Here is a 25,158-nt window from a genome sequence, read left to right as displayed (position 1 = left end):
CAGCCAGTGCGGTATGGCTCTTAGGCTAGAGATTGTGCTAGAATGAGATTGTGAAAACTCCAGGAGCAGGCTGTATTGAGAATGAGGGAGTGAGAAAGGGAGAGTGAGTTGGAGAGAAAAAGGAGAGCGCGGAGAGAGAGAGAGAGAGAGAGAGAGAGGGCTGGAGAGAGACCGGGAGAGTGAGAGATTGGAAAAGAGGAAGAGAGAGGGGATAGAGAGCGTGAGAGAGGCAAAGGGGAGAGGAAGAGAGGTAGAGAAGCTTATACTTAGAGAGAGAGATAGGTAGGCGAAGAGAGGACAGAGATAGGGGGAGAGAAAGCGAGAGAAGGGAACGGAAGGGAAGGGGGAGATATGAGGGGGGTGTTTGAGGATTCATCTCTCTCCCCTAATTCCCAGTGGGTTCCCGAGACACACTTAAAAGCTGTGAAGTGTGCTGTTCTGCCTGTATTCTCCCAGTAATTGGAGGGGTGTTACAGGAAAGGTGGAGCTGGAGTTGAGATGGAGGGAGGGAGGTGTGTATCACCCTTGACAACCTCAGGAACGTGCTACCGCTCTCGCACATGTTCTTTGTCTGTCTGTCTGTCTGTCTGTCTGTCTGTCTGTCTCTCTGTCTGTCTGTCTGGTTTGGTCTGTATGTCTGGTTTGGTCTGTATGTCTGGTTTGGTCTGTATGTCTGGTTTGGTCTGTATGTCTCTGTCTCTCTGTCTGGTTTAATCTGTATGTCTCTGTCTCTCTGTCTGGTTTGGTCTGTATGTCTCTGTCTGGTTTGGTCTGTATGTCTCTGTCTCTCTGTCTGGTTTGGTCTGTATGTCTCTGTCTGGTTTGGTCTGTATGTCTCTGTCTCTCTGTCTGGTTTGGTCTGTATGTTTCTGTCTCTCTGTCTGGTTTGGTCTGTATGTCTCTGTCTCTCTGTCTGGTTTGGTCTGTATGTCTCTGTCGCTCTGTCTGGTTTGGTCTGTATGTCTCTGTCTCTGTCTCTCTGTCTGGTTTGGTCTATATGTCTCTGTCTCTCTGTCTGGTTTGGTCTGTATGTCTCTGTCTCTCTGTCTGGTTTGGTCTGTATGTCTCTGTCTCTGTCTCTCTGTCTGGTTTGGTCTATATGTCTCTGTCTCTCTGTCTGGTTTGGTCTGTATGTCTCTGTCTCTCTGTCTGGTTTGGTCTGTATGTCTCTGTCGCTCTGTCTGGTTTGGTCTGTATGTCTCTGTCTCTCTGTCTGGTTTGGTCTGTATGTTTCTGTCTGGTTTAGTCTGTATGTCTCTGTCTCTCTGTCTGGTTTGGTCTGTATGTCTCTGTCGCTCTGTCTGGTTTGGTCTGTATGTCTCTGTCTCTGTCTCTCTGTCTGGTTTGGTCTGTATGTCTCTGTCTCTCTGTCTGGTTTGGTCTGTATGTCTCTGTCTCTCTGTCTGGTTTGGTCTGTATGTCTCTGTCGCTCTGTCTGGTTTGGTCTGTATGTCTCTGTCTCTCTGTCTGGTTTGTTCTCTCTGTCTGGTTTGGTCTGTATGTCTCTGTCTGGTTTGGTCTGTATGTCTCTGTCTCTCTGTCTGGTTTGGTCTGTATGTCTCTGTCTCTCTGTCTGGTTTGGTCTGTATGTCTCTGTCTCTCTGTCTGGTTTGGTCTGTATGCCTCTGTCTCTCTGTCTGGTTTGGTCTGTATGTCTCTGTCTGGTTTGGTCTGTATGTCTCTGTCTCTCTGTCTGGTTTGGTCTGTATGTCTCTGTCTCTCTGTCTGGTTTGGTCTGTATGTCTCTGTCTCTCTGTCTGGTTTGGTCTGTATGTCTCTGTCTCTCTGTCTGGTTTGGTCTGTATGTCTCTGTCTCGCTCTCCCTCCCACCCTCGCTTTCATCCGTCTCCCTCCCCTCTCTCGCTCTCTTTTTCAATCCCTCTCTCTCTTTCTCTGTCCGTCTCAAGGATGTACTACCTCAGGTTAGCATCTCAAACTTTAAGCAAGGCCTCAGGCATTTAATCATCGATGGGCTTTCCTTTCTGAGCAGGCAGGCCAGCGGGCAGCCTGCTCACTCACAGATGTGTCAGGGCCTGCTGATTCACTCTCAAGGGTCCTCACAGCCTCACGGTCCGCAGAGCCCGAGAGCAGCCCTGTTTGTAGTGTGTGCCGTTTGGCATATACTTTTATGTAACTGTGTGTGTATATACAGTTTTGCCCATCAGGGACTGTGGTAAAGCAGAGTCAGCGGCAGGCTTTTTCTTTTTTCTTCAACTCAAAGTGACATATTTAATGAATGAACCTACATGCATAAAATATGTACATATTGTATGTAGACCATACATACCTCTGTGCCCAAGTGTTGTAGACGAACGTGGGGATAGTGGTATGTTTGCCACAGTCCCCTGATTGTACGTAATGTTCCACTCCACTGTACATTACTGCTCATCATTATACAATCCAGTACAGAGCTGGCTGCTGCGCTGGTACCATGGACAGCTCCTCTCTTCTTTTGTGCCCCCCCCTCCCATCCTGATCAGAGTTTTTTTTTTTTTTTTTCGCTAGGGATTACAGACCAGCCCTCTGGAGTAGAAAACTCAATCTCCCCTCCACCCCTCCCCCAGCCACAATCCACCCTGGGCTGGATTAATGAGGGTCCTGGCTCTCCAAATCACACACCACACAGTCGCTGATTACTCCACCATGAACACTGCTGTGTGTGCGTGTGGGTTTATGTATTCGAGATGAATTCCTGTGTGTGTTGTCTAGTATACTGTATGTCGGTTTGTCTTCATCTGTCTTACGTGCGCCACTGGTGAGTCATTGTGACGTTCCTGTCCATTGCATTACATCTTAATACAGGAAAAAAGGACATATACAAATAGACTGTCCTGGTTACGTGATCAGATCTATTAAAGGTATTATGCAATCGACTGCAGTCAGTGAGACTGAGAGGATGCATGCAGGGAGACTTTCCTCTCCTTTAATGGTTATTCTAAAATGGCTTCCCACCGCGCACCTGCCGCTTGACGCACAGCAGGTCTGTACCAGCCCCCCCCCCCCCCCCACCACTCCTTTGACAATATTAAACAGACCCCTGGGCCTCCCAATGGATTTTCCTCCCCGTCTTCCTCCTCCCATCCCTAGCTGAGCACGAGCTGGCGAGTCCCAGGCTTCAGCGGGCCTGTTGCTTGCTTTACCAAAACCAACATATGGAGTAGGGAGAGTCTTATCCAGCTGGGATGCTCTGCAGTCTGGCTGGCTGGAAGTCTCATATTCGCCATCTCACTCAATGTTTCCTGTCTCTGCCTCTTTCCCTCATTATTGCTTTCTCTCTCTCTCTCTCTCTATCTTCCTCTTTCCCTCTCCAAACCAGCGATGTTCCTCCTACATCAGTCTAGTTCTAAGCCTGTTGAGTCCTCAGCTCTACACCAGCTTCAGTAGCAGGTCATCAGTAACCACAGACCACAGCCATAGACTCAGTGCTCTGGGTCTGTGCTCAATGGACCTTCATACAATTGCTGGATCCCAAAAAACAGAGCATAGAATATAAGAGTAATATGCAGCTTTTCTGTAGGAGAGCATTTGTTAGGGAAAGAGCTCTATCGTATGTAACCTTTCCACCTGTGTGATTGCAGCTAAGAAAGCTGCAGATGGGTCGGTCATCCCTAACGGCTACTGTGACTTCTGCCTGGGCGGCTCCAAGAAGACCGGCTGTCCCGAGGACCTCATCTCCTGTGCCGACTGTGGACGCTCAGGTACGGACAGACAGACACTCCTATGGACACCGGTTTTAGTTGGTTTTAAATGTGTCATTATGACACAGCCGTTATTATGTTTTAGAGTTATGGAAATAAGCATAACATGATGATGATGATGATGATAAGGAGCAACATGAAGTGTGTGTGTGTGTGTGTGTGTGTGTGTGTGTGTGTGTGTGTGTCGTTCTCTGTGTCCCCAGGCCACCCGTCCTGCCTGCAGTTCACAGTCAACATGACGGCAGCAGTACGGACCTACCGCTGGCAGTGTATCGAGTGCAAGTCCTGCAGCTTGTGTGGCACCTCCGAGAATGACGTGAGTGCGCACAAGCACGCACGCGCAAACACACCCCTTCATACTCCCAAAACATCATGCAACATGCAACAATTTCCAAGACTTTACTGAGTTACAGTTCGTATGAGGAAATCAGTCAATTGAAATGAATTCATTAGGCCCTAATCTATGGATTTCATATGACTGGGAATACAGATATGCATCTGGTCACAGATACCATAAAAAAGGTAGGGGCCTGGATCAGAAAATCACCATTTGCCTCATGCAGCGCGACACTTCTCCTTCGCATAGAGTTGATCAGGCTGTTGATTGTGGCCTGTGGAATGTTGTCTCACTCCTCTTCAATGGCTGTGTGAAGTTTCTGGATGTTGGTGGAACTGGAACACGCTGTTGTACACAACGCTCCAGAGCATCCCAAACATGCTTGTTGGGTGACAAGTCTGGTGAGTATGCAGGCCATGGAAGAACTGGGACATTTTCCAGGAATTGTGTCCAGATCCTTGCGACATGGTGCCGTGCATTATCATGCTGAAACATGAGGTGATGGCGGCGGATGAGTGGCACAAAAATGGGCCTCAGGATCTTGTCACGGTAACTCTGTGCATTCAAATTGCCATCGATAAAATGCAATTCTGTTTGTAGCTTATGCCTGCCCATACCATAACCCCACCGCCGTCATGGGGCACTCTGTTCACAACGTTGACATCAGCAAACCGCTCACCAACACGGCGCCATACACGTGGTCCGCGGATGTGAGGCCGGCTGGATGTACTGCCCAAAAAAACTAAGTTGGAGGCGGCTTATTGTAGAAATGAAAATGTTATTCTCCGGCAACAGCTCTGGTCAACATTCCTACATTCAACATGCCAATTGCTGTGGCATTGTGTTGGGACAAAACGGCACATTTTAGAGCGGCTTTTTTTATTGTCCCCGGTGTAATGATCATGCTGTTTAATCAGCTTCTTGATATGTCACACCTGTCAGGTGGATGGATTATCTTGGCCATTTGAGAAATGCTCACTGACAGTGATGTAAACAAATGTGTTCACAGAATTTGAAGAAATAAGCTTTTTGTGCTTATGGAACATTTCTGGGATCTTTTATTTCAGCTCATGAAACATGGGACCAACACTTTATATTTTTGTTTAGTGTATATCTCCATTTACCCCAACACATACCTCGCCTGGACTCTCCTCCTCCAGTAGGAGTAACACCCAATGGCACCTGTTTTTACAACAGGGAATTCAATATTGGGGACAGATCAAACGGGTAAAGGGAAGGTTACTACCACACTGAAATAAAATGGGCGCAAACACGCAGCAAATCTGGGCCTATGTGTGGTAGGTGTAGTGTGTTAATCTGGTTAAGCATTACAGATACATATTTGCTCCTATATCTGATTGATAATGACATAACATTATTTGTGTTTGTGTGTTCCCTTGTTCCAGGATCAGTTACTATTCTGTGATGACTGTGACAGAGGCTACCATATGTATTGCCTGAGCCCCCCTATGGCGGAGCCCCCAGAGGGTAGGTACACTACAGGATATGTGGAGGATATAGGCCTAGTGTAGTCCTATAGAATACTGTATAGGATACCTAGGCTGGCATATTGTCGGTAATTGATGACCATGCAATGGCTGGGTTCATAATGTCACTTATACAGTTGGTGAATTATAAGGTGAAAGTGCATGTGCTGAATGCGTGTGTCATCAGCATGTCCACTTGACATGGCTAAGAGATTGCAAATCTCCCATGCTGTTTGACCACAGTACGTGGGGTTGCACTCGCAACAGTCAGCCAGTGTTCAATTTACAGTGTTCATTTATACTGCTAGGATTAACCCTTGGGCTTTCCAGTAACCAGTGAACTTGTGAACTGTTGATCTTCCAGGGAGCTGGAGTTGCCATCTGTGTCTGCGGCAGCTTAAAGAGAAGGCCTCGGCCTACATCACCCTGACCTAATCTACCACGCTACACCACCACCCCCCCCCCCCCCCCCAAAACATGGCAAACGGACCTACTACAAAATGAGAAGACTCCCCCAAGCCCCTGCAGTTTTTCCTCCTCTTTGAAACGACAACAGACGTCCGTCCATCTCTCCTGTCGTCAGGTCTCCCAGCCCCAGCTGTTTTAACGTCAATGGAAGCACCTACTTCCCAGGGTGCACCATGCTCCATCCAGGTCTGTCCCTGTCTGTCCCTGCTGAGTCCCAGCCACCTGCCGCTGGAGTCCCCTCCACCTCGGGCCCAGGATGAACCACCTTTTACCCCAGCAGCATCAGGGAGAGCATCTGATCATCAATAGTCTAACTGGCCCTTCACCTTCTGTCTCCGAAGAGCCGTTTATCAACAGCCCACAAGGGAACTTTCTCTCCTGTGAAGGGTCCTTAGAGGAGCCCTAATGAGCATCAGCTGCCACTGTGGCCCTATACTACCATAGCTCGGCTGTGGCCCTGGCAGTGGAGTACACACGGAGAGGGAGAGGCAGGCCGTAGTGACGCCTAGACTCCTCGTTAGGTTTAAACAGCTGCAGCCCCGCCCCCTTCCTCCCACATGGCGCCTCCACTCAAAGCCTTTGACGGTGAAGTACTCTGGGATTGATACCATCACCCGGAGCTATTGTGGCTTGATGACATTTGCAGAGGAGAGGGAGTGGAGAGGTTGTCACTCTGCCATCAGCCACTTAGATCAAATTGTGTGTCCAAAAAAAGAATGAATTAGAGCAAATGTTTTCCCCAACTATGAACTTCTTGTTACCTTCATTTCCTTAAAAAAAAAAAAAAACTGAAAAAGCCAACATGAGACTGCTATGACTTTGGTGGAGCTTGGTGTATTTTGGCTGTGTGTGTAGCAAGAATGTAGGTATGTTTTAAGTGTGGACAATGCAGATTTTAATGTCTGGCCTTGTCAAAAATACAGGGCCCAAATTTCTTTCTTTTTTTAACTTTATTTGCATGGTGTTAACATTATAGTTTTTAAAGATATTTTAAGGATAAAATGTATTTAAGAAAGCACACTTAATTCGCAATAATGTGTTTGTTGACCCATTTGGGTAAAGTTGAGTGTGTGTGTGTGTGTGTCCATCTGTATGTGTGTGTGTGTGTGTGTGTGTGTGTGTGTGTGTGTGAGTGAGGGTAAATGTGCCCTCCTAAAACTGTGTGGAAGTGAGAGCCAACCGTAGCCAACCAGGTGCTAGGCAGGACCTATGGCAGGGTCGGGGAGCAGGAAGGGGAGGGGCTTCTGATTCCTAGAAACACCACCATGACTTACTGTATTATGTTTTCTGTTGGACCAAACGAATTCAAGCCAGCTTGCGCCGTTTCTCTCTTCCGAGCCCTTGTTTTTTCTCGAAGGATAACTCATTTTTGTGAAAAGTCATCAAAACTAGTAGAATGAGCGCTTTACTATCTGCAAGACTGCTTTGTGTGCTAGGACCTTGTAATATAATGTGCTTTCAAAGAGTAAGCTAAAAGCAGAGGACTTCTACTAACTGGGACGCCAGCATGTGTTTGGGAGCTTGTACTGAGACAAGTCTTTTTTTCAACCCAAAGTCCCCTCCCCCAGTGGCCTATCTGACTGGACTATTGCATCACGCTGCAACTTTGATTGGTCCAATGATTCCTCTTCCTAGAGCTTTAAGTTGGGAGGCATTTTGCTGTAAATAGATTGTCACTCTCTCCATCTATCAAAAATACTAATTGCAATTTCATAATTCACCGTCTCTCAGTGCACATCGAAATATGAACTCAAAAATACTATTTCTGTCTATTTTAATGCACTTAAAAGTGGTTATCATATTTGCCTCCATATTTGTAATGTCTCTACTCCTCAAATGTATGTGTTTATATTCTACTATGGTATGATCCAACACACACAGCCATGTTGGGGAAAAGGTCACCTGCGCTACCCAAAATGTATGTACCATCATTTTAGCCATGTGATACCAGAAATGATCTTGATTTCATATTTTGATATTTACTTTATTTATTTTTCTCTCGAATAACTAGGGATGTTTTTACCTCTTCTCTCTCAGAATTGTTCTCTTATTTGTTTTTGTTGGTGTTTTTGTACTTCAAACATTTTGCACAGTGTGTTTGTTTGGCATGTGTGTGTACGTGTGTGTGTGTCTATGTGTGTGACAGAGAGAGAGAGGGGGGGTGGGGGGGTGGGGGGGAGACACACAGGCAGACTTAAAGGCGTTGTCTGTCAGTGGGTCTGTTCCAAATTACACCCTTTCCTCTTTGTAGTGCACTATTTTGAACAGTGGCCATAGGGCTCTGGTAGAAAAATAGTGCACCACATAGGGAATAGGGTCCCATTTGGGGTGCACACATTCTCTTTAATCTAATAATGAGGTCATAGAAAAACAAACAGTCAGTCGATGGTTATTATTTTTCAAACTTCCTCTCCATGACACAAGCTGCAGATCTGTTTGTGCTGTCGCATGACAATGACCCTTAGAGTTGGTAAGACAGCACACAGATCTAGGATCGGCCAGAGAGACAGAATGTCATTCTACCGACTGTAGTGTCAGTAGAATGTGTCATGATAGATTGTCTTTTGAGGAGTCTGTCCATTAAAAGGACAATGTGAAAACCTTGTGAAAACGGTTTCATCCTTTTATTTAAGTTTCCCACCAATATCCAATCAGAGTTGTGTTCAGAGCCGGTACTGAGGTAATAGCCAGGGGATGACGTGATTCTGAGTGGGTGAGGTGAACTGATCTCACCGATAATAAGCCTTTACTTCTGAATTTATTCCTGGCACTTAAGAGGATGTGGTGGAGTCAAACTACTTTGATTGTACTCTCTGAGAGGATGCAGTTGCAGAAAGAGGGGTGACTCTAGCTCAGATATGACCTTTGACCCCCCCCCCAGAGACTGAGCTGAAAGATAGGGGGTCACCCAGTGATCTATCCTGTTCCGTCTCAGCATCCTTCACTCCCTCCCCATCTTTAGACTGGGGGTGGGATTAGAAAGGAAAGATTGTTGGCCAGTCCTCAAAAGAAGCAGGATTTTGGCCCTCTTGTAAATTATCGTGCTGTGATCTTGCTTGCACTTTTTATTACCAAAATAAGAAATTCCTGTGTGAGTGTGTGCACATTTTCCTTTCTTGTAACTGTCTGTTGGGAAAAAAAGAAACATTGGATAAAATGAATTTGTTAGTATTTACCCTGATGGAGATCAAATCTTCCTGGACACGTGGGTTGTTTTTTCCTTCTCTACCTGGGAACACTTTGAAATATTGACTACAACTGCATAGCTGTCATTCATTCACTGTAAATTCATCTGTCTTTCTCCAGGCACACAATTTTTCCACATTTTTCTCTCCTGACTTCTTTTTTCATTTACAAACAATCATAAATAAAAGTTGTAACTCCTGAAAACGTCTGCTGTGGTGTGTGTCTGTGTGGAGCCTCTGAACACCCACCAATCCAGCAATGTTTGTGTATTTCTGAGGAAAATGAGAGAAACTGAAAATTCATCCCGTTATGTGTTAAGTGTCATAAATATGTTATTTACAATAGATGGTTTGGAGCTTAGATCCATAAACCCACGTGTGCACTTTTCTCCCCAAAATATAATGATCTACCAAAGTATGATTGCATTACTTGAACCTCTTACAGCTTGAAAGTAAACAGGTTATCTTTGAGCTACAATGTTGATATATTGGAGAATAGGCATCTATCATACTGTAGTCCTGGAGACCTGGCAAGTGAAACAAATCCTGAATTCCATTCTTCACCTTCCAGAAGCCAAATCAATTTAAAAAACACACAAGAAAAAAGGAGGGCCACCAGAATCTTCACTAGTGCACACTCTTTTCCTTGGGGGAAATGTGTAGATAAAAATACATATATTCTTGGATACTGATTCTTCCATCCGTTCCTTGGCAAAATTCCCACTTCCACCTTATCCCAAATTCTGTAAATCCCTCCAACCATCCAACAGACTACCACTAGCCTATTCCCCTCTCTTCCTACCCACGTTATTCTGACCCCTTGTCTCCCTCTTCCATCTCTAAGGATGTCTGTGAAGCTTTTGTGTGTGTGTGTGTGTGTTTATAGTACTGTATGCATGTTTTGTGTTTGTGTGTATCTGTATGTGAAAGGGGGTGGGGGGGGGGGTTGAGACTCCCAGCCAATTACCACATCTACCAGACAGGCTCAGACTGCCTCTGTGCCAGCCAATCAGAGAAGAGCTGCGCATAGCTGGGCCCAGGGTGGTTGCCATGGTAACTCGGGGGCTGTTTGCATGGTGGATGATGGAACAGTGATGGATTACAGTAATGGGGTGTGGGGAGGGAGGGAGGGAGGGCTCATACATAAATATATTGCAAATGTATGAATATATCTTAAATGAATTGACGTTAGGAAAGAAGAGGGAAATGAAGGGGGTGCAATGGGGTATTGGGGGTGCCTAAAATGTAGGCTACCTATTTTATTCTGTCTGTCTGGTCTAAGGCTGATAAGGCTTAAAGAATAGTCTGGAATGCCGTCTCACCTTTTGTCTCCTCAAGTCATTGGGACATTAGGAACTTAGACAGTGCTCTGAATGATTTACTCAGTCCAGCTATGGCCCACTGTAGGTTCAGCAGTAACCTAGCAGACAGGTAGATAGATGGGAATTTGTGGAAAGGGCTCAAGATTTGGAACCCTCAAGCAGCTCCGTTGGTAGAGCATGGCGCTTGCAGCCCCAGGGTTGTGGGTTTGATTCCCACGGGGGACCAGTATGAATAAAGTATTAAAATGTATGCAGTCACTACTGTAAGTTGCTCTGGATAAGAGCATCTGCTAAATGACTCAAATGTTAAAAAAACTAAGCACAGTTACGGTAGAGTCAGTGGCCAGTACTGTCCTACACACACATTTTACTCTACAGTATACATAACAATGGCTTGCAACTTACTAGGATAGCAGTACTTCTCAACAAAACATTGGCGTCCACACAGACAACTACTAAAGTAATAACCTGTCTGATCCATAAGCATTATTTATCCATAATCCTTGTGATTAGTGACAACAGGCATTTAAAAAGGAATGGGACAATCAATTGAGTGACCAGGATCAATGTCAATGTAGGCACGTGGGCCTGTGAGTCACGAAAAGCCTATTCACATCCAGAAAGGCAGTCTTGACAAATTAACAACTGGGTCGTTAGAAACAGTTGTCATTATTAAGCTTTAAATCGTGTTCACTTGTCACTCACGCTTTATAGCGGCAAATGAATGCCTGGCAAACATCAGCCCGTGTGTCCCGTGCGCTCACTTTCCTGGAAAACCGAATCCTCGAGACAATAAATCTACACTCTTGAGATGTAGCACATTTCAATTCTACAACAATGCCCGGTGGATAAATATGGGGGTAGAAATTGGTACGGGGTACTGCCTGCATTCTGGAATGTTGTACCATGATGACCATGGGACATATAGCCAGGCCTCCCCGTTACACCCCCAAACATCTGATACAAACCTGACATCTAGTGGCAGACTTTAAGAGCAGCACCAACCCCCATTACAATGTACTGTAGTACTGTGTCTGTGTGAATGGAGCAACCAGACACAATATATGACAGCTAGTTACCGCTTTGAATGTAACACGGTGTGAATGATTTACATGAAAGATGTTGAGACGGCACGGCCAAAGCAAAGTACTTACTATACATGAGAAATCTAAGACTGTACCGTATACCGTAAATCTGAATTGACAAGTTTATAATCAAATGATTTAAGTGTCCTCATACGGTTGTGGAAAAATGCATGCATGGTTAACTCCCTGGTTTTGATCTCTCTAATCTGATCTGCACTATTTTCCCCTTGTGCCTCTTAGGGTTTGTGGGCGAACGTGTGTGCCATGTGGGTGGGACCAGACCAGGAATCTAGCCAGGTTGACCCTTGCCTGGGAAACGAACATATGAGACTAGCGTTACACAACCAAGACTTAGCCATCGACTTTGACTACTTCGTCAAAGCTCTACCATAAGATTGAGACCAGAAGGAGAAATGTGTCATTTAGAGGTTTGATCGGTACTGTACGTTGCAATCTAATTTCTGATGTTCATTTCTCAGCTAAATAGTCAATTAATGGTACCCAAACTATCTGCACAGACTGTCTTGCACTGACCCTACACACTAAATGTACTTTATGTACACACCATATGCACATATAAAACCCTGACACATTCTCTCACACACACACACACACTTTCTGCTGCTAGCTTGCTCTTCATTTTATTCTTATTATGGTATTATCTATCCCGAATGCCTAGTCACTTAACCCTGCCTTCATGTACTTATTTATATCAAATACCTCTGTCCTCTGCACATTGATCTGGTACTTCCTGTATATAGCTCCGTTCTTGTGTATTTGATTTTATTCCTTGTGTTAGTTAAAAAATATATATTATTATTTTTAAATTCTGCATTGTTGGGAAAGGTTCGTAAGCAAGCATTTCAGTGTAGTCAACACCAGTTGTATTCGGCGCATTGCTATAGGAATGGATTGTTATTGTTCCTAGGGCAGACTGCTTGTGTTAAGACATCTGCTTCCTGTATAGTAGGCATGACACCACACGGACATCATACTGATGACTAACATGAACACACACTGTACTGTATACACCTTCCAATCACAAAACAGTATACACAAATCTCAGTGCCCAAACGCTGCGTACTGGGCTTCCTATTGAAGATCGGACGATCATTATATCAAACCAACTATATCCCCTGTATCTCACTCTGGAGAGACAGACGACCTGACTGAGCAAGTCAAGTTCTCCACGCATCAACATTCTCCTCACCACCAATGAAATACAGCGAAAATACAGCATTACAGAAGTTGCAGATAAACAGAGTACACACAGCAAACGCATAACAGCTGGTCTATGTCACATACACCCCACCTGAGAGAACCATGTACATTTGAATCTATCCAGTTCCATGTAACCTTCAAGTGTCAAGCGAGCAGAGATAGAAGAAATGAGAGTGTAACAAGTGGAAAAGCAGGTTAAAAGGGGCAGTGCTGGTTAAACGGGCTACACAGGTTCAACCATTGGGCTCTGCTTCAGAGGCACAGCTTGGTGCTGGACAGGTGAGTGGACAGACACAGCTAGTCGTGACCAGAGAACACGAGGAGAAAGCAATCAGCTAGGAAGTAGGAACGCCCCATCCAATAATGTCGGTTCCGGTAGCCCTGTGTGTTCTCCTGGCTGGAACCCTGTCCCTCGTTGAGGGGGACGTGCTGGCCAACTTCGAAGACATCCCGGAGTGTGTTGAGTATTTCTACCAGGGGAAGGTACCGGGCTGGGGCGCTGCCACCCCCGGCGCTGCCCGCCTGTGCCAGCGCTTCTACAACAGGTACCACTTTGCCACGCTGTACGACACCAACCACCGCATTGCTGTGTATTCAGCCTACCGCTTCCAGCCCAGCAACGGAGGAGGCAGGGAGAAGCGCTGGTTTGTGGAGCCACAGGTGGGTCATGAGAACAGGGCAGATGTGTCTGTGGCTAGAAACAGGCCTGCCATAGGACGGTCTCCTCAACAACTCACATCAATAACTCTATGTTGGTGACCCAAATTCAAAAACGGCAGATTGTTGCCAAAATAAATTGGAGAACATTTTTTATTAGATGCCTAAAAAGTTGAGAAAGATCAATGATATTTCAGGTTTTGAATTGATCTGAAGCTTGGGGTTGTAACAGCAGTTTACTTTCCCTCCCAGCTCGTGAACCTTACGTGGGGTGCAGAGATGAAGGATGGGTACTGGCTGGGGAAAGATCACCCTGGGGTTTACCTGGGCGAGAGACAGGCACTCAATGAGGACTACACCCACTCTGGCTTCGACCGCGGCCATCTCAACCCCAATGGACACCATGCAGGTAGTCTACTCCACAATACCGGTTCTGCTTTGAACACATTTCAATTCCAATGCTGTTAGGATTCTTAGAATTGTTTCTTAGTTCAGTGTGGACTACTGTGATGGTCGACTATTGAGCTGAAAGTTAAGTACAAGGTAAACCCAAGTTTATATACACAACCCAGCCTCAAAGTTGACTCCAAGTGGGCCTCAACATGCCATTGCTAATCTGTAACATTTACTAATTAATCTCATGACAAATGATTAAACCTACAGTATATCCCTCCTCTTTCTCACTCCTTCTTAATCTCACACGGTCACCCCCCTTCCTTTCCTCCCCAAGTCCCCAGTCGTAACGCCACCTTCACCCTGACCAACGTGGTGCCCCAGAACCCCAAGCTCAACCAGAACGCCTGGGCCCGCCACGAGTCCCAGCTCACCGACCTGTTCAAGGCCCAGTGCGCCCAGGCCTACGTGCTGGTGGGCGCCATCCCCTCCACAGACAACTGGATTGTCAAGGACAACGTCCGACGCGTCAACATCCCCGAGTACATCTGGAACGCCTACTGCTGTGTGGACAACAACGGTGAGCCTGTCCGTAGCGGTGGCGCCACCGCCCTCAACACTGAGCAGAACCGAGTGGACCAGCGCTCGCTGCTGGAGCTGAACGGTTTCCTGCAGCAGTACTCCAACGCGCCAGTAGGGGAGTTGTTTCACAACAACTGCCAGGCAGTGCCCGAGGCGTAGTTTCTCCCACTCATGGGTTTCTAATCCTTATTTGACAGTGGCAATGTAAGCTAAAACTTCAGTTCACACATAAGTTTCAGTCTTTCAGCCAAGTCAAGTGCTTCCTACTGCGAAAATGACATCATGAACTACAGCGGATAAATAAAGAACTATGTTTGGAGAGATACATCTTTTATTATTCTTTATATGTGCTTTCTAGGAATAAGCAAGAATAATATAAAGTATATAACAAGAGGTAGATTTCTTTAGCTTTGTCTACAGTATCAAAAACACATGAGACTTCAGAATAAGCCCTTTGTGACGACTTCAAAAACCGTTATAATTATTTATTTCTTTGCACAACAGACGCAACCATGATTGTTGCAGTAGCATTTCTACACCAGGCCAGCAAACTCCTAGTCACCACTCCTTTACCTTAACCCGTCACCAAACGGTACCTACCCTTCACCAGCAATCCCTGACCTGTGACCCCCAATATAAGGGGGTGACCTCCTCTATTGTTCAGTCATACTGGGCCATAGGGTGGTCGCTCCACACCGGCATGTTAGAGAGCTTTTCCTCTGTAGCGGGCTCAATGGGCCAGCCCCAGGCCTTGAAGAAGGGAGCCAGGTTCCTATTGACCGCCAGGGAGAAGGTCTCAGCATACAGGTTCATCTTTCCCTTGTTGTCATTGGGCACGTTCTGCATGGTGTGGTAGGCAGCAAACACCTTCTTGAAGGCGTCCCAGCCAAACTGGTCCTGGAGCTGGTGGGAAGGAGGACGACAAAGAGAAACTGCTTACACAAACTCAACCCGAGATAAAGTAACTTTTTTAAGCATCTATATTTTCCTTACGGTCTTTCACAAGCACTAACTGTAGGATTTGTACACAACATACACTGCAGCAGGGCGTACTACACAGTACACATCACTAGAATCTCCTGTCACCTGCATGTAGGTCTCCAGTGCCACCCACATGTCCCAGCTGGCCAGATTCCTGCCCCCTTTAGCGTACCCCTCGGCACGGCTCTGTCGGTTGGCCAGCGCCATGTTGGGGTGGGCCTGATCCCGTTTCACCCCCAACACCTCCTCGTGCACGTACACGGACCACAGGTTACACGTGCACTCAGTGGTGTGTGAGGGGAACTCCCAGACTCCTCTCTGCTGGTTGTGGCCCAGCTCGTGGATTGCCCCCCACAGGCCCGAGCTGCGGGCTGCCACAGGGTTCATCAGGTCTGGGACGGAGGATGATTGTATCATGATAGGGTAGCCTGCATGCATGAAGCCTGTGGGTGAGGGGGGGGGGGGAAGAGGGTCAGTTCAATGTCTGGATACTTACAGGGCAGAGGTTGTGCAGTCCACTCCAATACACTCTTTAAAAAAATTGTTCCAAAAGGGTTCTACGGCTGTACCGATAGGTAGAACCCTTTAGGGTTCTATGTTGAAGCAAAAATGGTTCTACATGGAACCAAAAGGGTTCTCCTATGAAGACAGCCGAAGAACCCTTTTTGGTTCTAGATAGAAGCTCTTTTTCTAAGAGTGTAGGTCACTCTTGCTCCCTAGAAACTGTAAAGGGACTGTCCTACCCGACTCATAATACATTTTTGAAATATTTGGGTCAATGTCTTTTCAGATAATCTCTCTTTTTCCTGTTCATATCCAGCAATTACACAATCCCTGGTCCCCTACCATAGTCAATTCCAGTCAAGACAGTTTGTCCACGCTAAGAAATAAAAGGGACAGACGCTGACCATGGGAGATCTGGACGTCGGCCACAAAGCGCTCCTTGCGGGGGAACTTGGCGGGGACGGAGGCCAGGTCAGCTACCCCCCTCATGATGTCATCCCAGAGAGCTGCCACCAGGTCAGGCCGATCTAGACCTCGGACCACGTCAGAGTGGACGGTCAGGATGATGTTCTCAAACTCCATCTCTGCCCAGGGGGACGGGGCGGTCCGCAGAACTGCCCAGTCTGCAGGCGTGGTCACCCCTAGAGACAGGAGAGAGGCAAGGTTTGGAGGAAAATCCTGGATCATTTCACTGAATTTATTACTTTCACGAGGTGTTGTGACTAGGCTGTGTACCTCTTCATAATCAATCATGAAATCCATCGGCCTAGCATAGGTGAGCAACATACGTTAAATGGCCTTCAAGATGACTATTACCAGACAAACATTTGGTACAGTGTGATTTCCTACCACAATGATGAGTAGCACATTGAAAATCAATTCTCATAACAGCGGGGAGTTCAGTTTTAGTAACACAGCTGCAATTACACAGTATGTGAGAGCATTGCTGTTCTAAGCTTAGTGTATCTCTGTATTCTACAGATGTTTCACGCAGAACAACGACTCTGTCATTTCCTCTTTAATCTGTGGCAGCCGTCATCATCGTACATTCAAAATGGCAACAGAGAGCAGGAAGCAACTCAATTATGAATTAGGAATACATGAATAGCAGATTAGAATACATGAATACAACTCTGGGATTTTTTTTTTTTTTAAAGAGGTGAAAAGATATATTTTGCCTGGATGAAGTCAAAGGGGGCCCAGACAGACATTGTAAATGAGGGGGCTGGATGGAGTAATGGACTTTGTGTTATCTTTTATTCACCTGGTATTTATCCAGGTTAATCTCATTGAAATACCCTTTCTGTAACACTTTCTATGAGGCAGCAACATATAATAATGGCACACTTGGCGCATTATAACACTTGCTATAAGCCGTCATGAGTTATAACAGCTCATAGTTGTAACACCCTTGTAATACATCACTTGGATGCATTATAAGACCAAAGTGTAAAATACATCATCGAGCCCCACCTCCCTCCCTCTCCCACCCACCCACTTACCAGTCTTGTAGTAGGGTGCCGGCACAGCCCCCTGAATGATGACCTCCACCCCCTCCACCTGGGTCTTAGGAGGGGCGATGAGATAGAGGAGGCCGCCCCACAGGTTCCACACCTGCATCATCTCTGAGTCTATGGGGAAGCGCTCATGAACCACTGGCGCTCGCCTCAGCTCGTTCGAATTCCCAATGTTGTCAGTCTGACAGCCTATCTGGACCTGATGGTAACAGGGGCATCAGTCAGTCAATCAATCCACAAAGTGCTTTTGCATCAACATGTAAAGGGCTTGATCTCAAAACAAATAAAACATGATTTGATTCAATAGACTTTAGAGTGATAAGACGTAACAAAAAGCAGTATTGGATACCTTCCAGCCCTGGTTGACGAGTTGTGGTGGCATGGCCATGTAAGTCCTCATCCCAGGGGAAAGGAACAGACCAGTGCTGAGCCACTCCTCTCCTCCTAAGACAATGTTCAGCAGTGGTTATACTCAAGCACAACTGTATAGAATAATAGTGAGTGTATGGTTAGAAACATGTATTCCCACACTAACCAATGAGCTTGCACATAAGCAGAGTAGCTATGGCGAAATATATTTTCTTGCACCCATTTTATCTAAGCCATTACTCCTGGTGTTTCATATTGCTTCCCAAGACTAAACCATCTCCATTAGACCCATTATCCTCCATTTTAGAGTGCAAATGAGAGCTAACTGACCTGCTGTATTACAGTTGATCCTAACCCTGGCATTGGACAAGGCGGGCATCATGGGCTGGTCCTTGATCAGGTAAGGCAGTAGGGCGTCTGGGTCCTGGCACACCTTGTACACCTGCGTGCCTACACTGAGCAGCAGGTGGTCCTTGGCGCTTATTACCGGGCAGCTGTGGCACACCTGGGGGATGCCCGTCTCCTTCAGCACGTCAGTGAGCATGGCCAGCACCGAGGTGTACGAGGCACAGTCGTGCGCCCGCATGTGCAGGTAATTGGCGCAGTCGCTGCCAAGCTTCTTCAAACCCGCCTCCTCATGCTCCGTCAGCGTCTCGCCCTGGGTCACGTGGCCAGCAAAGCGGCGTAGCAGGTGGCGGAAGTGGAAGCCCTCGGAGCAGGTCTGACCTGGGACTGGGGCCTTGTAGCAGCCTGCGTCCAGAGTGTTCCCCATCAGGCTGAGGCCCATCTTGTTGAGGATGTGGTTGCCTGCGTACTCTGTCATGGTGTTGAGGCCCGGATTTGTCTGGGCCCAGTACCATGCATGGCCCCCGATCAACAGACCCCCACCCTCGGCTACAAAGTCCTGGATTTCATCGGCCTGGGCGTCGCTGTAGGAGGTGCAGACGTAGACGCTAAGCTCCTTCCTGAAGCTGCTCTTCTCACAGGGCAGGCCCGACTTGCTCAGCAGGGTGTGGGCGGAGCCGAGCTGGGGCAGGACACCTACCAAGCCGTTACGGCCCTCGTCTAACCAGCGCACGGCATTGAGCATGAAGGGGGACATCTGCTCTCGGCCCAAGTATCCCTCGTGGGTGATCACGATGACTCGGCCCTGGCCGTAGTATGCCCCGGCCAGAAAGGCCCTGCCGTCCTTTGTGGTGCCGATGGGGAATGCGAGAGGGCCGTGTACCAGCAACTCTGAGAAAATAGCCCCGCCCTGGATATCAAACTCTGTCACGCCCTCCAGCAGGAACTCCAGGTCATCCTTGAAGTCCTTGCCTATCCTAGGGAAAGAAGAGAGTGAAAGGGGAGGTATGATTTGACAAGAGAAGTTAGACACATAAAATTAGCTCAACTAAACAATTTTTTTTACATTTATTTAACCAGGTGATTTCTGGAGTTAAATAAAAACCCTTCTTTGTTTTCTTCACACCTGGTTCTAGGAGGTGATGAGGCACAAAATACCATCATGTACACATTTCCGTTTTACTACAGTATCTCTATATTAATATGCCACCTTCTCTTCTCTCTATGAAGTGCCCAATACTTACGCCACAGCCAGCCAGTTGGAAGGGATCTGTGGAGGCACAGGGAGAGTACCCAGCTCCCCAAGGTGCTCCGAGAAGTAGATGCCAGCCACACTGGACACCTTGTTCCCAGGGAAACCCAGCAGGGTGTTCTGTTTGGGGTGTTCCTCCGCCCAGCTACACGCCTGACCAGCAATCAGCAGCCCGCCCCCCACCTTCAGGAACCCCACCAGCTCCTTCACCTCTGGGCCCACACAGTACGCATCTGTCACATACACTCCCAGGCCCTCGCAGAAGCCCCCCACCTTGGGTTGGAGGCTGGAGTGGCTGAGGTTGTCGGCTACGGCCTTACAGCTCTGGTGGACGCCGACGGTAGTGCTGTCACAGGAGGAGCCTGTCAGCCAGGTTAGGGCATTCTCCACTAGGGTAGGAAAGGCGGTGAGGTAGCCCTCGTGGCCCAGCACCACCACCCGGCCTCGGCCGTAGAATGAGGCAGCCATCAGGACCTGGCCACAAGCGTTCATGGCCAGTGGGAAGGCTTGGTCGCCAATCAGTACTAAGTTGCTGGGTATGTTTGGCCCGTTGAGGTCCAGCTCCTTTACCCCCCTCATCAGGGCAGAGTAGGCCTCCTCACGGGACATGCTGGTTTGGGTCATGGCTTAGTCAGTAGGCTGACGATCCTGTAGGTGGTGGAGGAGAAAAAAAAGTATTTTAAAAGACATATGTATTAAACAGTATAAGTATAAGTACATGCATTTAACTCGTTCAACTGTTGCTATGACAAAAACTAGTTTCTGAATTTTACGTTGCGGTAATCTCTACAACAAAAGTATCATACATAATTCAGAACAAACGAAGCCATCTGTAAAACCTACCTAGATACAAAGGAAAACCAACCGCTGAAGATCAGAATCAAGAGGAAAATGGAGCTCAGAGCAAGCAGAGCAGCAAGCTGTGTTACATTCCACTTAGCATACTTGGAACAGTCTGAATGAAGGGAAGAAAGAGATCATCATATCAGCAAACCAAGCGAAAGGAAAGGGAGGGGTGTGTGTGTGTGTGTGGCCAATGACTGGCAACTGTGACCTGAGCAGACAAGGCGGGGCAGGGGAAAGGGAGGCATCTGTCAACTGTGAGTCTGTATGAATAGCTTACAGTGTACTCACATGGGTGGAGTCCGTCAGATACCAGAAGGGTTGCCTAATGCTTCTTTTTTATTTATTTTATTTATTTATTGCAAGAATAACAACCATAATGTTAATAAAATAGTTATGATCGGAATTACAAGAATAAGCATAATGCCATTTAACATCATCAAAAGAAAACTTAGGGAATTCTGGAGACTATATACACAACCATTAATGAATTTCAATCCATAGTTTACTAGAATGGCGGCATGAAAAAAATAAATGCTCTATAGATTCTGAATCAGAGGAACAAAAAAACACAAGGCATTTTGTCAAAATGTAATATTTTGTGCAAGAAATCATTAACAGGGTATATGTAAGAAAATATTTAAAAATTGGTTTCTTTAACTTTTGGGATAACTGGAAAATGAAGGTGAAAGGTAGTCATTTTTAACCATAGCATGGGTTGGTCACTTCCATAGCAATATATTGAATTATAATCACCAAAAATGACTTCATTAACTCCCAATCGTATCCACTTAATGTTGAATATTTTATCCAAAAGATTCAAGTCATTCATTTGTAAACTTAGAAAAGAGAGAACAACCTCATAATATAACAAAGTGTTCTTAATAAGTCCAAGTAAAGGAAGTGGAATTACTTTGCAAACCTTAAATATATTCTCTCTGAGTAGTATTAACCTGAAATGTACCAATGAACTCATCAAACGGCAAACACTCCCCAGTGTTGTCTAACAAAGCACATACAAAAGTAATACCCTTGTCAAACCAAAGGCCTTTGAAAATGGATTTCCTATTAATTTTAAATTACTCTATTATTCCAAATCAATGTTTTCTGGAAGTAAAAATTGTGCGTGAAATCATTTTCCAGGAAAATACAATTTGCTGGTGAAACTTTGACAATTTCACAGGTCATTTTGGAGGGTCAAAGTCACATTTCATTAGGAATTCAAGTCCACCAAGTTTATTAAACTGACTGTTAGGGATATGATACCACATAGAAATAGGATTAGACAGACATAAATTCAACCATTTCATTCTAGAAGTACCCACTAACAACTAAGAATCAATAGCTGTAAACCTCCACGATCTTAAGTCTTTCACTAATTGAGATTTCCGAATATAATATCTTGTATTCCTCCAAACAAATCTAAATATTACAGAATTGACTTAAAAACAAAATGATATTAGAAGAAAGGAAAAGGGACTGACTTGGGAATATGATTCTAGATAAACAATCAGTCTTGGACAAAATAATGCAACCCAAAATTGAGATATTGCGATGCAGCCACTGACTTAATGAAACTCTTATGGAATTAATCGTATTATCGCTGTTTAAAGATTCTCTATCTGAAACGTTCAGCATAGACATGGGCTAGTAACTTAGAGTCAGTTGCCAACAACATAATTGGTGTCCAGGTCAAGAGAGTCCTTCTTTGGTTTGGGAATAAGAACTATTAGTCCCTGTCTCAAAGAAGGTGGTAAGATAGCATTAGCAATACCCTCTTTGTATACCGAAAGCAATAACTCTCTAATATCAAGCCAGAAATGTCAATAGAATTCAGGAGTCAGGCCATCCGGTGCAGGAGATTTACCAATAGGCATTTGTTTAATGGCTTGGTCCAACTCAGTCATATCTATATCAGAATCACAGAGTTTCTTAAACCTTTCTTCTATAGGCTTAACAGAGTTCTTAACTGAAACCAAAAAAAGGAATCGAAGTCGCCTTCCGAAAGATGAGATTGATACAGCGTACTGTAGAAAGAGTGTATTTCCTTATTAATCCTTCAAGATCATCAGATAGTGTCATTTACATAAATGGATGAAATACTATTACTAGCCTGCGTTTTTTTCCACCTTTCTCAATCCATTTGGCCTTTGAACAGATGAAGGCACCTTGTGCCTTATCGTTGTATATGTCGTCCAGTTCACATTGGCATTTAGCAAGCTTGGCTTTTTCATCTTCATTTAAATCAAGTTTATTGCTCGGCCTGTTAATATCAACAATAATAATATCTGCTTGGAGAATCTTTTCCGAGCTAGCATTTTACCAGTAGTGATGGCAAGACATCGAATTCTGAATTTAATAATGTCCCATTTGTTAGTAGAAGAAAGAGCAGAATTGAGACAGGTCTCTCTGATAAGAGTTTTAGACTGTAAACAAAATGAACCATTCTTTAAAAGAAGAGTTACATTTCCAGTATGCTTTAGAAAATCTCTTGTCATTATCAAAACAAAAGGAACGAATAATGGAACAATGGTCTGTCAGAGGAGCTGAGGAACTACTACATTCACTGACAAGATGCATAAGACTGGAAGAAACCAACCAATAATCAATTGTAGATTTGAATTGTCTGTCCCTAGTTGTAGAGTTAAACCAAGAAAAGTTGGTTTCAGAGAATGCCAAATATTGGAAAGTTGAAAGATGGAGCAGAAATGAAGAGTTAAGTTACTACAACAATGGGCTGAATGCCTGGTGGGATACCTATCCATCCAGTCATCAGGAGCAACAGTATCACCTCCAACAATAATGATATCTGTTCAATATTTGTTTTTCAACTCAGTTAAGACTTTACTAGATGTTAGAAGATTATTTTGTTTTTTACTTTATGTTATAACCATACATATTTACCAATATGTAACGTGACCCTTTATATTAAAAAACAATATATATCCAGTGACCCTCATCATCACACCTGCTTTCTAAAACGGTACCTGGAAAACGTCTGAAAAGTATTGCCACACCAGCAGAATGAGATGAGCCATGGCTAAACATGATCTTGTCACCACATTTTTTAAGTCAGCATCTGAGGAATGTGTCTCTAGAAATCAAAAAACACTTGGCATTTAATGAATATTTACAAAAACTAAAAATAACCTTGCGTCTTATATTGTTACGTAAACCCGTGGTGTTTAAGGATAAAAAGGAAAGATAAATATTGAAGAGTGTCCTAGAAAAAGAGTTGTCTAAAAATAAACAGGGACCCTGAATATAAAAGTAGCATACGCCCCATCAAAATGAACTTGACAAACACTAACGACCATACAAAGGAAAATAAATGCATAGATCGTGTAATCTTATGTTAATCGTTTACATCTTCAATTGAACTCTCAAACTTAAAATAAATACATATCTGAGGGATAATCAAGCCATATTAAAAATAAATGGAGATGTACTTACATAATATCGATCTTGAAACAAAATGAACAAAAACCACATTTAATATGCTTACGTTGGTTAATGCTCACATCCAAAACTCGCCACTACAAACATTACCGCCCTCTGCAATATCACCTATATGCCGTGTTCAGATAAACGACTGCATGAATAAACTCACCAGTTGAAAAAGTATATGGCTTCAACTCGTAAAGCGTGAATCAATCAGTCACGTTCCTCCACCCTGCGGCGGTCAATGATAGCAAACCCCTGGCGAAAGAATGCTTTTACCACCTGCGTCTTGCCTCGTCGACTTGTGGCCACAGCTTCGCACCGGCATCCCTGTCGCGCTTGCTCAATTCTTCTGCAAAGCGAATGACTTTCTCCCTGCAGATCGGCGCCAGCTTCGCAGCTCTCCAAACCTCGTCTCTCACGTTCTTCAACCGCTCAACGCAAACATAATGATGACCTGTCTGTCTGTTCTTCTCCTTTCTCTCGTCTCCGAGACTGTGTACGACATTTTACCGCGATGTTCAGGGTAGCAGAGTGATATGGAACAAACTTCCCAATAATGACAAGCACAATCCCTCTGATATTCTCACCATCAGTTTCAGGTAACCTGTTCAGTCGCAGCCCCCATCGGCGCTTGTATCGGTCCTGTTCAGCACTGGCTTGTGCGCAGCACCTCGTTTTCTTTGATCAGGGCATAAATGTAATGTTTTAACAGTGGTGATACCCTTAATGCCTGCTACATTCAAATCTGTCGTTTTGGAAACGTCTGCAATCTAGAGGGTATTTTTATGAATCATCTCATTAAAGCCATTCAACCGAATAGCTTGTTCGTCAAATTTCTTGTTTAATTAAACCCTGGATTGCCTTCATTGGTGATAGGCTGGGGTGGTTTAGTCTGCCCGGCGTCACTTTCTCGTAATTGACCATGCTACTTTGTATGCGTTGTTTGTTAGCAACCTTGTACTTTACGAAGTTTTTGGAACGTATTCCTGTTGGAACGTTCCACAAATTATACCCACCCTTTCAAGACTAAATTTAATGGAAAAAATACCCGATGTTTTAGGCTTAGTTATAGTCAAACACATCAATTCTGGTCTTTTTGACAGTTCTTGCAAAGGTGATATTTATTATAGTAGTAAATCTAGCACATCTTGCCCCTCTAGCTGTTCAACTCTACCATTGAAATCGTTATTTAAACCTCATCTCACAAATGGTCGCATAGACTAGACGTAACATAGTAAACGTGAATCTGGGACACTCAAATTAGTGTAGGTTACGTTTGGTATGGTTACATAAAATAGGTTGCTTTAGGCAATAACAAAAGGAGGATGGGCGAACAACTACATAGCATGTTAGCAAACCCTTCCCCTAAAAGCAAACTCTTCCCCTAAACTCCTTGTGCTGAAGGAGTAAACTAAATGTTGGTTATTTTTTTACGTTTTTAAACAACTAATTGACTGACGTCAGTTAA

General features: G+C 45.1%; 3 protein-coding genes across 3 annotated transcripts in view; 2 read left to right on the top strand and 1 right to left on the bottom strand.

Moving 5' to 3' along the window:
• LOC139382568 (zinc finger protein neuro-d4-like) overlaps positions 1–5,968 on the top strand; it is a 45,036-nt gene extending 39,068 nt beyond the window's left edge. Inside the window, exons 9-12 of the mRNA XM_071126684.1 lie at positions 3,579–3,698; positions 3,902–4,014; positions 5,442–5,523; positions 5,887–5,968. Of these exons, the coding sequence (XP_070982785.1) occupies positions 3,579–3,698; positions 3,902–4,014; positions 5,442–5,523; positions 5,887–5,957 (386 nt within the window). The 3' untranslated portion in view covers positions 5,958–5,968. The remainder of the gene's footprint in view (positions 1–3,578; positions 3,699–3,901; positions 4,015–5,441; positions 5,524–5,886) is intronic.
• A 7,063-nt stretch (positions 5,969–13,031) lies between these two features.
• On the top strand, positions 13,032–14,760 carry LOC139382580 (endonuclease domain-containing 1 protein). The gene is made up of 3 exons (XM_071126701.1): positions 13,032–13,463; positions 13,713–13,869; positions 14,191–14,760. The coding sequence occupies exons 1-3, from the start codon at positions 13,167–13,169 to the stop codon at positions 14,592–14,594; spliced, it is 858 nt and encodes a 285-aa protein (XP_070982802.1). The 5' UTR covers positions 13,032–13,166; the 3' UTR covers positions 14,595–14,760.
• Positions 14,761–14,888: 128 nt separating this feature from the next.
• LOC139382578 (TRPM8 channel-associated factor homolog) lies at positions 14,889–24,277 on the bottom strand. The gene is made up of 9 exons (XM_071126698.1): positions 23,857–24,277; positions 20,247–20,358; positions 19,396–20,051; positions 18,137–19,128; positions 17,787–17,881; positions 17,423–17,636; positions 16,325–16,561; positions 15,522–15,859; positions 14,889–15,338 (listed from the first exon to the last, which is right to left on the bottom strand). Exons 3-9 carry the CDS (start codon positions 20,025–20,027, stop codon positions 15,096–15,098), a joined length of 2,751 nt encoding a protein of 916 aa, XP_070982799.1. The 5' UTR covers positions 20,028–20,051; positions 20,247–20,358; positions 23,857–24,277; the 3' UTR covers positions 14,889–15,095.
• Between the last annotated feature and the right edge of the window lie 881 nt (positions 24,278–25,158).

Source organism: Oncorhynchus clarkii, chromosome 24, assembly GCF_045791955.1.
Source record: "Oncorhynchus clarkii lewisi isolate Uvic-CL-2024 chromosome 24, UVic_Ocla_1.0, whole genome shotgun sequence".
Classification (NCBI taxonomy): domain Eukaryota; kingdom Metazoa; phylum Chordata; class Actinopteri; order Salmoniformes; family Salmonidae; genus Oncorhynchus; species Oncorhynchus clarkii.
Note: the sequence above shows the minus strand (reverse complement) of the source record. Positions and strands in the feature narration are given on the sequence as shown.